Source organism: Scomber japonicus, chromosome 16 (assembly GCF_027409825.1).
Source record: "Scomber japonicus isolate fScoJap1 chromosome 16, fScoJap1.pri, whole genome shotgun sequence".
Taxonomy (NCBI): Eukaryota; Metazoa; Chordata; class Actinopteri; order Scombriformes; family Scombridae; genus Scomber; species Scomber japonicus.
In genome coordinates this window covers 9,539,745-9,555,195 of record NC_070593.1, presented here as the reverse complement: position 1 = coordinate 9,555,195, position 15,451 = coordinate 9,539,745, and the positions used below count along the sequence as shown (strand labels likewise).

Below are 15,451 nucleotides of genomic sequence, written 5' to 3'. Positions count from 1 at the left end.
TTTGAATTTTTGGTTGTTTTTTTTTTTTTTTAGCTTTTATCACTGGTCTGCAGAATATATGAGATTGCAGGGACTGTAGTTGTTGATGCAGTGGGTCTGATGCCAGATTGGGTTTAATGGCCTTAATCATCACTCATTCTCCAGTCAGAGTTAGATAGTCATCCTGTTGGAAGGCTGAGAGCCCGGCACCATTTTAGCTCTCCTTCACTCCTCATTGCAGACCGCCTGCCGAGAAGAGACAGCATATGTCCTGTCATCTGTCCTCACCATATGCCACGCCCATGATCATTTAAAGTTTCATGCCTTTATGACGTTTCCAGTCAGCAATGAAAAGGCCAGAACGGGCATTGGCAAAGTCACAAATTCATTTGGCATGCTGCATTCGCTCTTATTCATCTCAGTTCATTGTTATGACCAATTATCTCAGGCTGTCTATCAACACTGGAGTCAAAGCCAGCTGTCATATATTAAGGTCACCTCAGTAACAAAGTTTTTTGTCATGCAAATTATTTTACATAATCACTTTGATGGTGCACACTTATCCTTCTACTTGTAAAAGAGCTTTTGACATTGGAGACTGTGTTGCTGAATTCAGTATGTGTGTGTGGTGTGTATGTGTGTGTGTGATGGATCTCCCTGTCTTTGACTTTTGTGCAGTGTCTTGGAGAGTCCCAGTCGGCTAGATGAAGAGCACCGCCTCATCGCTCGCTACGCTGCCCGCTTGGCAGCTGAGGCGGGAAACTCCACAGTGAGTAGCTCGCAGGACGCCCCTTGATGGGCTTTAGTCAACCTGAATTTCACATTAAATGCTTTGACAAGTTATTGTTCAGCTTCTTTGTGGCTGGAGAATTGAGGCTGCACTTTACACTCTGTGCAAAATTCTCACACACACCAGTCAAACTTTGCCATACTCAGCTTTAGAAGGTAATTGTTTTGTAAGACAAGAGGAAAAAGGCGAGATAAGTGCACTTCTGTCTTAGCAGGTGCAAGTGTTGTTTTCTTAAAACATGATGCTTTCAAGCAAAATGCCAAAAGGTTGACATTTTGGGAAATCTGCTTTCTTGTCCAGAGTTAGACTAGATTAGATTGATGCCACTGTCATATCTGTCTGTTCAGTGTGAAGCAACAGCAAGCAGCTGGTTAGCTTAGCTTAGCATAAAGACTGAAAACGGGTGAACAGCTAGCCTGGCTTTGTCCAAATGTACCGCAAACAGCTCTAAATTTCACTAATTAACATGTTATATATGAGCTTTTAATCTATACAAAAACTGAAGAGAAAAAGTCTTGGTTTTACGAGGGGGGTTATGTGGTTGCCAGGAGTAGTGACTTCCTGAAGTTCCTAAAGCTGGTTGCCTTACAGTGATGACTTCAGGAAGTAACTGCACCCAGCAATGGTCATGCACATTAACCCCCTGTAAAACCACAACATGTCATATTTACATTTGTTTTTGTATTGATTAAACAAATGAGAAATAATTTGTTCATTAGTGAGCTTTAGAGGTGCTGGTAGTGACTGAGCCAGGCAAGCTGTTCCTACCTGTCTCCAGTCTTTTTGCTAACCTTTTGCTAAACTAAAAACTATCTGCTAGCTGTACCTTCATATCAACGTCAAACTATTCCTTTCAAGAAATTATTAAGAATAAGTGAACCAACAGTAGTTTTAGTTTGGTTTAATTTGCATTTGTACTTTGCAGTCTGACAAAGGGACAAAGGAAAGCTGCCATGACCTGCATGCATGAACATCATAAGACTCCAACAGAGCATCATTACTGTTCACTGTGCTCAGAAAGTAGCTGATGATGTTTGACTTTTACTCACCTACCATTGTTAATGCCATTCTATGATAATTTTATTTTCAGCAACAGTGTCCACCGACAGATCTGGGATTCAACTTTGATGCCAATAAGCAACAAAGGCAGTTGATTGCAGAGCTGGAGAACAAAAACAGGTACCATTTATCTTTCAAACATCAATTGTACATCAGAAACATTCATTATGTTCCTTACTGATTGGTGGGCTTGCTGGTTGACAGTCTAGTATTGTACTTAGGTACTTACTTTTTTATCATAAGCCACTATATACTTTATACTCCTCCACATGTCAAAGAGAAAAATTGCATTTTTTACTGCACTCTACATTTACCCAACAGCTGTAGTTTAAGTAGTTAAATTTAGTAGATTAAGATTCAGCATACGAAACATTTCATAAGCTTTTTAAATAAGATGCATTGTCTCAGACTTAACAACCCAGCACTGTGCAGAATAGTAAGAGCAAAAGTTGGTTGAAAAAGTTGACGTTAGTTCAGTAAGGTTGATACCACTCTCACGTGTCCGTTGTCCATAAGGCTACAGGCATGAACCAGATAGTTTAGCTTAGCATACTGACTGGAAACAGGCTCTGGCTCTGGCACAAGATAAGCAAATTATATTGTCTTCGTTTAATCCTTCCAGAAACTGAAGTGTAAAAAAAAGATAAGTTGTGGTTTTATGGGAGATAATGTGCCGAACTATTTCTTGGCCAGGAGCAGTAAATTCCTAAAATTATTATGAGGTTGCCCAGCAACCAGCAGAGACTAACCCTCTGCAAAAAAGCAAATATTTCCCAGGATGTCAAAGTTTTCCTCTAAAATGAACTCATTAAATAACACTAAATTGCTTCAGTAACTGGAGCAATAATAATAATGAATAGTTATGCACTCTGAAAGTAGTAGAGTATTTTTATACACTGGGGTATTACTGCTTCAACTTAAGTGCTCAGTACTTCACTGGCTGTCTGCCTAATTCAGGGAGATCCTCCAGGAGATCCAGAGGCTGCGTTTGGAGCACGAGCAGGCCTCTCAACCGACACCAGAAAAGGCCCAGCAGAACCCTACACTGCTGACTGAACTGCGACTCCTCAGGTATCGCCAATACACTTCCTAAGAGCACTTCACAATGACAAGATGAAAGATTGACATATTAAGAAAAGCGAGTAGCAATATCACTTTAGGGCTGTCGTATTTGCTGAATGTGAGCTGAAGTCATTCTTTCAGTAGAAATAATGTCTCCCTAATTCAGGATGGACATTTGTCATGCTGGCAGTACGCTGGAACACTTGAGTTGAGTTCTTGGAAGAGACTCACCATGAGTGTTACTGCACATGTTGTCCTGAACGACCTTTTATTCGTCTGGTCTGGCCTAAATAATGAATCATCAGCAAAGTTTAAGGTCAACAGTCATGACAAAGATTTAAATTTAATATTCTATTAATATTTTATAACATAAATTATAAGCTACTCAGTGCTGGTTAATTATATATTGTTTGCCTCACACTGAGCAGAGGCAGAGCTTCTTTTCTCTCTTGCTCATTGGTATGTTAAGGGATTGTTGTGGGTAGAAGAAACTAATTACGAGTATTTGTACAAAAACATAGGAATTTAATTAGAAAATAAATTGGTTTATATCACTGGATGATACATTTTCACCAGTTATTATTTCTGACATTGAATAATGTTTGTGATTCTGTATCACTGGCTTTATACCAGGATATTGTCAAGCAGTAACTATTTCATCACAGTCTGTGCACTGTGTTTGGAGCCTGGCAATACTGCTCTGTGATTGTCTTTATCCAGCTGCTCGATAAGGAGTGCAGCAGACAGTGCAGACAGTCTGCAGATGTTTGTGAGTTTCTGAAGACTGGACTCTGCGCTGACAGATTGCTTCAGTTTTTCAGGCTTTTCAAAATGTAATACACCCTGTGAACACCAGGGGGTGATGATAGGCCAGAGTTTACACCTTTGGGATGGTCAGATGTCAAGAGTGTTGAAGGAACTAGTGACAGAGATATATCAAAGGCATTTAGTTTTTTACTTTGATACAGGTTAATAATCAACAATTATAATATACATTATACTAGTTCAAGATGATCTCAAAAACAATGAGATGAAGACAATAACACACATTCCATGGCACTATACATACTGTAGATGCATCATCTGTGAGTTTGCAACAGCACTGTCACCATTTGAGATCTACGTGTAAACAGTGTTGACAAATCGCTCACTCTACACACAAAAAAATGAACAGGAAACACTTTTGCAAACATAAATCCCCACATTTTTGGCCAGATTGCAATGGCAGTGTCAGCCTCATAAATGCAAATGCAATGACTGACTGACTCAATGATGAAGTTACACCATAGAGAGCCAAAGCCCCTCCGCTTCCTCTGTCTATCATGGGACCCTTTGTCATAAACAAATTCCCTTTCTTCTTATCACTGACTCCTGGTCTTTTTATCAACCGAAAGCGAAAGAACGATCAAGACATGTTGCTTGTGTGACTTCATCCCAGCACTAAACACTCACGTTTCATCACTTCAGCAACATTTGGGTGTGCTGTCTTTATAATGATGTATTTTCACAGTGTTTTATTTCAAAAGTCTTATGACAAATTGCAAATTTATTGACTTACAAAATTATCAGATTGACAGACATCATATGTGTAACTCAAACAGAATCAAAAAATTATTTGCCCAATGGTGGTCCAGACTTTTTATTGGTCAGTTGAATGCCGCATAGCTGAGCAATGAAGTTACACCATTGGTCGGCTGAATATTGCATGGCTGAGTGATGAAGTTACAACATTGATCGGCCAAATGCCAACACTTCTTGTATCTTTTTGAAATGAAAAACCTTTTAGCGTTTCACACACAGTTCATCCATATACTAGATTTTGACCTAGTCTTGTTTTCTTCTGTGACAGACACAGGAAGGATGAGTTGGAGAGGCGCATGTCGGCCCTGCAGGAGAGTAGACGGGAGCTGATGGTGCAGCTGGAGGGACTCATGAGGCTGCTAAAGGTGGGTATCACTTGTTTCTCGGAGATTCTTACACAAAAAGGCCTCAGAATCAATAGGAGTAAACCATGATGGCGCATACAAAAATTAGAATTTAACAGGCTCCTTCAGTGGTAATCTTCAGCAACTGGGTTTAAAAGCTTGGTGGCATGTTTGATGAAATGAGAAGTGGACATGTTTAATTCTTCACAATCGAAACATTGCACTGATCTTAAGTTATGTTAATGTGCTATGCGATGCATGCAAAAATCCCTTTCTTCCTCTTTCACTGCTTTAATTCTGTTGCTCTCACTCTTCTTGCTCTCTCTTTCTGCTTACCTTTGCTGGCTGATAGGATGAGGAGCAGAAGCAGGCTGTAAGTTGCCTTTAATTCAGTTTGTAAGGCTCAGTACCTGGCTCTAGTCGCAGCACTTACTGTAAGACTACTTCAGTAAACTGCCCCGCCTTCACACAGATGTGATTTAAGGAAGTTTTTATAATTCATTTAGAGAAGCGTGTTAGGAAAGATAATAGGATTCCACTGTCTAACTGGGTTATACTGATCTAGCCATCCAATCCAGCATATCCAAGCACTTCCTTGCTAGCCACAGACTGCGACACAGTCTTTAAAACCAGGTTGCGCAGGTCTGTGGTCCAAACAAGTTGAGAGAACTGTGTTTTTCTCAGCCCAAATGTCAGGGACCTGTTCCTTTCATCGGCGCTAACAACCTCCTGTCTAATGTGACTGCAGTCTGGCTGGCCATCTGCTGTCTGGCTCAGAGCCATCGTCCTGGGCCTGCACCAGTCCCAGAGACACACAGTGATCCTTTCTCTGTGAGATATAGCTCCAGACTCAGCACAGGCCACGGCCGTTCACCCACACATGTTTCTCATTACCCCCTCAATGCAGTAAAGGTGTACTATAGAGACATAAAGTAAAGCCAGCCAGTGTAGGATTACCAGAAGTTTTCTTGCCTTTAAACCATTGTTTTTGTTTGTTCTCCCTGTAAGGATTAAGTTCTTTTGGTCACATCTGTGTCTGTGTTTGTTTTAATAAAAGTCACCTTTAGAACCAAAGAGGTCATCTCTTCCTAAAGCTGCAATCTGTGATTGCAATGCAGCATCTTCCACTGAAACGCAGTTGCTTCACAATTGGCTTTGTTGATGTAGAGATTAGCTGGATTTAAGTTTCTTTCTGTATCCGACGCCCAGATTCATGAAACATGGAAAATAACCAAATATGGCATGTTATTCACGAACTCTGCACCAATGAGAAGATGCCTGATAACACCAGTCTACTAGTGTCTTTGCACCCGTCACACTCACATATCTATCAATAATGTATGCTGCTCATTGTTTTGGCGATATTGTATTTATTTGAAGATGCAAACCAAGATTGTGCCTGATTCATAAACATGTCTCAAAACCAACTTCCTCAAATTATTATGAGTTTCCTTAAAAGGTTGGGGAAATTACTGTTTCGTTGTTGCAGTGCAGCATCACTGACTCTAATCCTGAGACTGGTAATACAAGTAGTTTTTAATTGGACTAAACATCAGTTTAAATAATTTGCAATCTTTTGCATTCACATGACTTTACCAGGTAAAATGAAGCTTTAGTTTGACAAGCAATAAAGAACTGAATTTTTTCTGAACTGAACTCAAACTGTTTAATGGCATACATACAGTAGTTGCTTAATGTTGAAAATGTTCTGAAGGTACGGTAACTTTCACGGGTGGTTGTATGTTGCAGTCCCAGTCTGGAGGCTCCCCTCATTCTTCCCCCAGTCACGGTGCAGGCTGCTCCATGCCCATGCCCATACGCTCCACCTCGGCTGGGTCCACCCCAACTCACACTCCGCAGGACTGCCTGGCAGGGGTGGGAGGGGACGTGCTGGAGGCCTTTGCTCAGGGTGAGTCTGCTCACAGTGTGAAACCTGTTCAGAAATACATAATGATTAGTGACTGCTGTGGCCCGTGTTGTATCTTTACATGCTGATATTGCAAGACTAATAATCGCATGTGTTAAATGTGGTCTGGAAACTTCTCTGTTTCCTAGGTGTACCTAGAAATCTTCGGAATGATCTATTAGTTGCTGCTGACTCAATCACAAACACCATGTCATCACTGGTGAAAGAGCTCCACTCAGGTTAGTCTATAACATATGGTGCATGCTTTGTTTCATGAATCTTTATCCAAAAACATCTGCACTAAAAACTGTGGTTTTATTTTTTAAAGTGGATGATGGGGCAGAGGAAGAAGAGACCAACATGAGGAATGGTGGGGACAGAGGTAAGTCTAAGTGGTACATTATTATTATTATTATTACTTTATTAATTGCTAATAGTGTCCAAATGTAATCTTTCAGAGCCAGTTAGCTATATAGTCATACCACATACAGTATGCCTCTCAAAAACAGAGTACAGTTATTAGTCTTGATCTTAAGGATTGGCCATTCACATAAAATGAAATGAAATATTTCCTTTCTTTTGTCAGCTAAAGCAAAATGAGCAACAAAAAGTAGGAATTATTATTAATTCATAATATATAACACGTACTACAGAAGCAGAAAACGGACGTAATTGCAATCGTTTTATTTTGGCCTGTTTTCTTGGGTTAATTATTCCGTTATCTCAAAAAAAAGAAAGAAGAAAAACAAGTGTTGTTATCTTGAGAGAATGAGATAATTAACCCGTGGATATACCATGGGTAATTATCTCATTTTCTTGTGTTAATGGGATAAAATTAAAAAACTGCAACCACAGCCGCTCTCTTCTTCCCTATGTACCAATTTCAATCAACTTAAAAATTAAGTTGCCTGAAGTACATTTATGCTCTGCAACTAGAGAAATACCTAGAGCTAATAATGACTACATTGTTGTTGGGGTTTTTTTTCCTTTGAGGGTTTAAAACAGTTGACTGCAGCTAAATATTTGCATGACACATTTACCAGCCAATAAAATACTTGTTAGGCTTTTTATGTTTAATGGACTGCTGCTGCAACCTTCCATTCAAAAGTAGCAAGACAACATGGCACAAAGCCACAGGAATGATTTATACTTCAAATCAGTCATACATCCAGACTGTACAGGCTGTCAGCAGCACTAATATGCTTTTATGTGTGTTTATTCAGGCACAATGAGAGTACACAAGCACTGAGGGAAAGTGAACACCACTCCATCCTGTAAGGACATACAGTCATCACCTGGGAAGAATCAGTAACAACAACAACAACAACAACCCCCTGGCATTAGCACGTAGAGTAATGCATGCTGTAATCTAACAGGATTTCACTATGTGAAAAAAACGTTTCTTGACACCTTGCAGGTAGCAAGATGTGTCTAATTAGCGAGTGTGTATGTTGTCCTGAATACAAAAACTGCTGTAATTACCCAATGATTTCCCTCATGACTGCTAAGAATGGCTTGCTGTGCTTTCTCCCCCAACTGTTCCACTGCAGCCGATCATTCTGTATATAAAATACTGTAAACACATGGCGACGGGAACGCCCCGACAAGGAAGTGACCTCATGTCACGATACGTTCCCTGTCATTGCTTTTATATGATTAGTGCTAGTATTTCTTTCTTTTTTTTCTCTTTTTAAAAAAAACATTTTTTGCATGAAGTTGCACTCATGTCTGGATTTAGGTACTGTACCATGCTATGCCAGCTCTTTGTGGGTTTATGATGACAACTGGGGTGTCAGAAGTCTCCTGCCTCAGAATTCACGCTGAGTGTGTTTACTCGCATGTCCGTATTCTGATGTTTAAGAGCTAATGCTTGTAAAACCAGCCTCCCATTTATAATAGCCGGGATTTGCTGCAGTTTCAATTAAAGGAATAGTTAGGAATAATTAAGCTAAGCAGCTGCTGGCTACTGCTGCACATTTACAGCACAAACATGAGAGTAGTATCAATCTTCTCATCTAACTCTCAGCAACAATAATGAAAAGAAGTTTATTTCACAAAATGTTCAACTATTCCTTTAAATCAATCAATAGAAATATTAATCAACAGATGAATAATCGTTAGTTGCAGCCCTCACTAGGAGACCAAGAAAAGTTATGTATCAGTTGTAGTATTATGTCTATTTGTGTGACCGGAGATATCTGTTATTACAGTATGACAATGCAGATACACAACTTATCCCCTTTCAAATCTAAACCCTGATATGAGCCGGTCTCCAGAATACTGTGTGCATGTAAACACACTCGCTGAGTCACATACTGTACTGCTGCTACTCTGCGCTCAGTGAGCCACCCTTGCAAATAAGAGGGCTGTGAGGTTAAGAGAAACCAAGGGGCTAGTACAAACACAATAATGAGCCTGGTCTCGTCGTTTCCTCCAAGCAAACACACCTGAAGGGCATTGTAACACTCAACGCAGCATGGTGCCTCCTTCCAAATACACACTGACTAGCTGGTAGCCTCAGTATTTATTGTTTAGAGTGTAGGGAAGCACCTCAGGATGTTTAATACGGTAGTACGAATTAGGCGTTGAGTTTAGTTGTGCGTTACAAAATGAACACTCTTACTGTATGTGAGGATGTAAGGTAGTAGTACGCAAGTAGGAAATGCTTTGATAGCTTTATTTAGTTAATAAGGGATTACTGAACATGTTTATGTGCAATGAAAGTAGGTGCTCAGGGACTGCAGAGCTACTCTAGATGAAATGTGGTTGAAATGTGATTTAATTGCTAGAAGTCAAGGTTAAAAGTCAGTGAAGATTAAAAATTAAGGGTTTCATTCCAAGAAGCTATACATCCCCTGTGAATAAGATTCAGAAATCTGTTCACAAATTAGTCCTTCAAGCTGCTCATGATCCCTGTTGTAAGATTTTGTTAAAACCTGCTAAAGTAGATCCTTTTACTCTCTTATAAACAGTCAGTTTGTCATATTTTGGAATGAAAATCTTCAAATATTTCGAGGACAATAACAGCAAGTGATTTCATGCTGGGTAAAGAATGTGGATTATGGGAAGGAGAGAGGTTTTTTCTGAAGTGCTATTTGGTGAAGCATGTTGTTGGGTATAGTTTGTCTGTGTGTGAATTTGTGTCTTTTTCAGAAAAGCAAAGCGATGTGTCTCTTTCGGAGGTAGCTGTTAACCAGAGAGGAAGTTTATTTTGAGTTAGATGGAGATCAGGTTTAATTCACCTTTACATTTTTGTCTTCTGGTTCAATGTTTTTTGTCCTTCAGGGTTAGCCATTCATCTCAAATGAAAATGAGCAATGTTTGGTTTTTAGTAATATAAATGGATAAAGTTCTGGGAGGACATTGAGAGTAATCTAACAAAGGAAATAGTTACAAATCTGACTGAACTGAACCCCAAAAAGCGTGAACTTTTTCTTTTGAGATTTTTTTTTTGTACAGTAGGCCTATCCTATAAGCTAAAGTATAAAGTTTCAACAACCTGTTACACTGTGTCAAGAAAAAGAACAAAAAGAGGTTCCTCTGTTATCGTCGTTCTAAATGTGATGTTTTCATTCAGTTCTCTGTTATCATTATTGTTCTTAATCTGGTTTACAGTATTAGTGGAGTAAAGTCATTGTTTAATGCAGATTCACTTGCACACTTGCACTCATATAGTTTCCCAAATATTAGTTGAAATAAAGCAGGTATGAAAATTTAAGTTCAGTAATTAAAACGCCTGGCTCTTGGAAGGCTATTTAACCTGACATGATTTTAAAAAAAAGATTTACTGTCTTCCCCTTCATTCTGGCAACGCACTGGATTGCAATGTCAAATGTTATAGCTTTCTTTTTCTCCTCTCAGTTTGTGCCTGTTGCTGTTTTGTAAAGTGCTGTATAAAGTAACCATTCAGCAAATAAGATGATCTATCAGCCTTTATGTCAGAGTTTTAGTCTGTGACTTTGTAGAGATTTTATTTATTTATTGTGTTCTGGAGGAAAACTTATGCTCAGCCTTTACATTTGTGCCAAACTGTTTGCAGACTTTGTGTGTCATACAAATTACAGGTATATATCAGAGTATATCTGCATTAGTATGTTGTTGTTGCCCATAGTTTATTCACAAAATGCCTGGAGGTATTCTCATTTAATGGTTTCCACTGCTGGAATCGGGACAAATGTGCATTTAATATTTAATAATGATAGAAAACACATTCCAAACAATACTGATAGACAGTCACTGATGTCATTTTATCCAATAACGAGGCAATATACCCTATCAGACCAAACTCGGGGTAATGCAAATAAAACGCAGCTGGTCATACAGAGATGCATACATTGTGATTGTTTTATTGTTTGCAGAAAGACAATGCGCAAAGAGGACAACCCCGACGACAACGCTCCCCCGATGTTATTTATCTATGTGTGTGTTCTGTATGGTTACGCTTCTGGTACACATTTGTTTCTCATGTTGATTTTACAAAACATAGTTTTATGTCACAAAGCCACTGTCTTTTGTAAATAAAATCAAATGTGAGATATATTAAAAAAATATTTAAAATATTGCTTTAAATGTTCATGTCATTAATGTTAATATTGTTGTTTTCATCACTGAACTTCCTCAGTCACACACGTAGCATTTCTAAGTGGTGGTAAGCACATTTACTGTAACATTAAATGTGGCATCATCTTTCTGCAGCAGCAGCTGTCCTCAGGTGAACCACTGACTCATTGAGAAAGAGGAGATGCTGCTGCTTTCAGATCAGTGAACCACATCCGTCTGCTGCACACACATTTCCTCTCTTCCCCCACTGCCCCTAAAAGCCCTCAGTCTGCCCCACAGGGATTTGTTCTCTAACCCTTTAGCCCTTTGGCACTTCTGTATTTAGCTCTCACTGTGTCTCCGTCTAGTGGGCAGGAACGGGATAGACGGGTCGGGTTAATGTAATGAATGTGATAAGAGAGTTCCTATCTTGTTCTAACTGCACTCTAGGAAATGAAATGTAGCTGTGGTGCGAGATGGAGAATCCTGCTGAGAGGATAAAATCAATGAGACTGCATGGACTGGGCTTCATAATCCCACATGATATATATACAGATTTCAGTAAGTGAAGAATTTTTTATATTGCACAAAAGTGTTTCACATTCAAAGCATCAAGCAAACATTATATTAAGATCAAGGTTTATATTGACAAAACAGAAAATAGAATAGTTATGAAACATCTGTCTTTTTTAAAATTAGGTTTAAGAAAGTTTAAAAAAAAAGAAACATTTCAATTGAGCTGGATAACATCATAGGTTCCTTCATCTTAAGTTTCTGTAAGATCTGGGAACGTCCAGTCATCTTAGAGACTTTACATTACTGTAAACTCACTTCAGAAATGTGATCAGAGGCTTCACCATGTGCAGTCTAAGTATTTAATCAAAAACTACAGGCAGCTAATGGAGAGAAGTCAGCACTGTTGAATGATGTGCAAGCGAGATACAGCTCCTTGGACAAGGCGAGAATATAATGAGTTACAATTATCTAGTAGTGAGGACACTAAATAAGTGATTAGTCCATCGCTACAAGGAATATATACTTCACTTTTTGTGTGTATGTAAAATAGTTTCATATCTAAGTGTATTGTTGAGGCTTTTGACAACATTTCCACATGTGAGGAGGACTCACCATCACCTCACCACCAACAGTAGTGAATCATCATTTCTGTTATGCAAGTAGACAAATCTAGGATATAACAGGCCAGTAGTCTGCAAACTGTTTTCTGTTGTGTTTCCTGTCTCACATCTCACATCTCACTGATGCCAAAGTTACATTTTAACAAGCAGTGACAATACTGGGTAAATTAGTAACAAAACGTGTCAGGTTGAATTTGACTAGAATAACATTATCATCAGCAGCATGTTTCTCATTAGTTTCGAGTTAAACTTTGTCCAAACTATCAACTGACATGTGACACACAAGACTCTTCTGCTCAACTATGCTGCAGCTGCAGATTTTATTCTTTTGTTTAACAATCACCGACATTTCTTTCTGCCCTGTCTGAAATCTGTCCATCATATACTGTACACATTGATTCTTGATAGCCGATAACCCAGTATTAGTGCACTCTTGTCCCAAATAACTCAACCTTTTTGACTTCTCAGAGCAGAAAAGGCACAGGTGGAACTAGTTACCTTAATGAAGGCTCAGACACAGCAATTAATGCAGCGCAATGCAGCAATTAACAATGTTATTAGTTACACCTGCGTTTGACCAGTTAGCTGTCTGCTGTAAAAAATATGAATTCAACCTGGAATATAATAAGATTGATCCCTGAATAGAATATAATAATATAAAAAAAAATATTATTTAAGCAGAGTTCTGTTAATGACAAAGTTATGTGAAACGTCTACATGTAACCACTATATACCACATTAGGGGACCTATTTTCTAGCTTCTAGTAGTTGAGGTGAGCGAAATGGCATGCAAAAAGTGTGCAAAAGTCAGCAACCACACATTATATATAGAACTTAACCACACTGTTAACATCTGTGTGTACCTTAAAATAAAGTGTAAGCTTGTACTGTTGTGTGAATATTTGCAGAAGATAAGATGTTACTTTAAGAGTTTACATCAATGTGAAAAATACACTGTAGTATAATCAGTATCTGTGCAGAAGGCTGTTTCATTCCACTAGGCCCCAAAGCTGGCTCCAGGCAATTGCTAATTATGCGACTGCTTAGGGCCCCACTGCCACCAGGGGGCCCATAAATGAAGCAAATTAAAAATGGGAAGTCTCCACAGGTTACTCGGTTCATTTTGTCATCATTTAAATAACATAAGTTTGTGTTTCTTGTACTTGTATAGCACTTTTCCAAAAGGCTGAAACTGCCCTGAATTGATACAGCAGTTATTTAAACAGTAGCTAACGGTAATTAATGATCACGTGTGCAGATATGTACCACACAAAGTTTTAAAGCATACAAGTTACTACCTAGTTTAGTTTAAATGCTTTGTTTGCTCATTTGTTGAGTCACTTTAAATACACCATATTTTAAAGGCCACTGGTGATATTTTTACATGTAATGTGACAATATATTGACAAAAAAGTGGTGACTTACTGTTATGTGACAGTGAAATGCACATTTATGAGGTGGGGTCAAACCATGCAGTGGCGTGCACAGACTCTCTAAAGGCACAGTGGTGAAAATCAAAGAGGGACACCTCCCTTCACACACAGGAAAAAGAGTTTAGTGTTGAGTGTAGGGGGGCTACTGAGCCAATCAGAGCGGTACTTAGGGGACACTTGTGCCATTCATATGTCCCTCAGGTGTAACATTAGTTCATAAATTAAGAATGGAAACAGTCTAATTGGGCAATAAAACTTTAAAGATTCCCTTCAGACATGTTTTAAGGCAAAAAAAAACTTTGACTAATAATTTGTGTCTGATATGATTATTAGTCATATCAAATATCCTACGCAAAGGAAAATGTTTGTCTTTTCAAAAGTTGAACTGCTAGACACAACACGCCTGCTACTTCACTGAAAACTCCATCCTCAGTGTATTTGCATTGGAGGCGTAGAGTTTCCACATCATATTGTGGCATAATGGAAAATGACTGGCTCCAAAATTGTTGTTGTGATGTCACAAATCATGCTCGTAAGTACAGTCATTAAACTCAGATGAAACTTTCTCTGTTTAGCAGATGAATGCAAGAACAGTCTTTGTCAAACTCTATGGTTCTAGTTTCTTAAATGTGAATATTTTCTAGTTTCTTTAGTCCTCTGTGATATAAAATTTAACATGTTTGGGTTATGGACTGTTGGTTGGAACAAGTTGTCTTCTAGGTTGCATCTTTGCTTCAGGAAACGATGAAAACGATGACATTTTCTGACATTTTATAGTTGAAACTACTATTCAATCAATTATTGGTAAAATCAACAGATTCATCATAAAATCAGAAGAAGGTAAGACAAGATCAACTTTCAATTGAAATACAATACATAGCTAAGACATCAATGATAAATTAAATACAACAACATGAAAAAAGATATATAAATACTGCATATGCCTTATGAGGTAAAAGATATTAAACATTGTAAAAATATTTCTGACATACTGTTGCACAATTATGCCTTATTTATCACTGTTTGTCAGTATACTGGAAAATCTAAATAAATTGGGGAAAATACACATTGTAAAAATGAGGAATGCAATTAAAAAAAGCCATAAAACCATAACTCATAATGCATAGAACTAAATGCAACAGCGCCTCCTTAATTATGTTACACGGAAGTGATAATTGAGCTTTTTTTTGTTCCTTAAGCTAAAAATTAAATTAAATTAAACAATCTATCATATAAAAGCAACATGTCAAAACATTTATGAAATAATTAAATAAAGGTTAAAAGGGGGTAATTTGAGTATTATTTACTGGACCCTTGAGATGCAATTTTACCAGATACAGATGTTGATGTGTGTGTATTTTGGGGGGTGGGAGGTGGAGGGGGTGAAGGGTTCATGATAATTGCTTATTAGTCTCTAACTACCCACCCCCCCCCTCTCCCCCCATTTCCACCTCCCTACCCCTCCACCCCCCTACCCCACGCGCTACTGCATGTGGGGACTGGAGTAGGGCTGTGAAACCGGCTATCTTTAGGACCCGGTGGCTTTCAGCAGACAGTCTGCAGGCCCCTGCAGTGAGAGCGGCGCATCTGGAGGAGTGCTGGCCGGCTGGGGAGGTGGAGGA

At 38.7% G+C, this 15,451-nt stretch overlaps 1 protein-coding gene across 1 annotated transcript in view; it reads left to right on the top strand.

Annotated features, from left to right (window-relative positions):
* Positions 1-7,999, top strand: part of LOC128375069 (putative Polycomb group protein ASXL3) — a 46,767-nt gene extending 38,768 nt beyond the window's left edge. The window contains exons 21-29 of the mRNA XM_053335318.1: positions 658-748; positions 1,860-1,948; positions 2,786-2,899; positions 4,740-4,836; positions 5,168-5,188; positions 6,565-6,724; positions 6,871-6,960; positions 7,050-7,113; positions 7,945-7,999. Of these exons, the coding sequence (XP_053191293.1) occupies positions 658-748; positions 1,860-1,948; positions 2,786-2,899; positions 4,740-4,836; positions 5,168-5,188; positions 6,565-6,724; positions 6,871-6,960; positions 7,050-7,113; positions 7,945-7,999 (781 nt within the window). The remainder of the gene's footprint in view (positions 1-657; positions 749-1,859; positions 1,949-2,785; positions 2,900-4,739; positions 4,837-5,167; positions 5,189-6,564; positions 6,725-6,870; positions 6,961-7,049; positions 7,114-7,944) is intronic.
* The last annotated feature ends 7,452 nt before the right edge of the window (positions 8,000-15,451 follow it).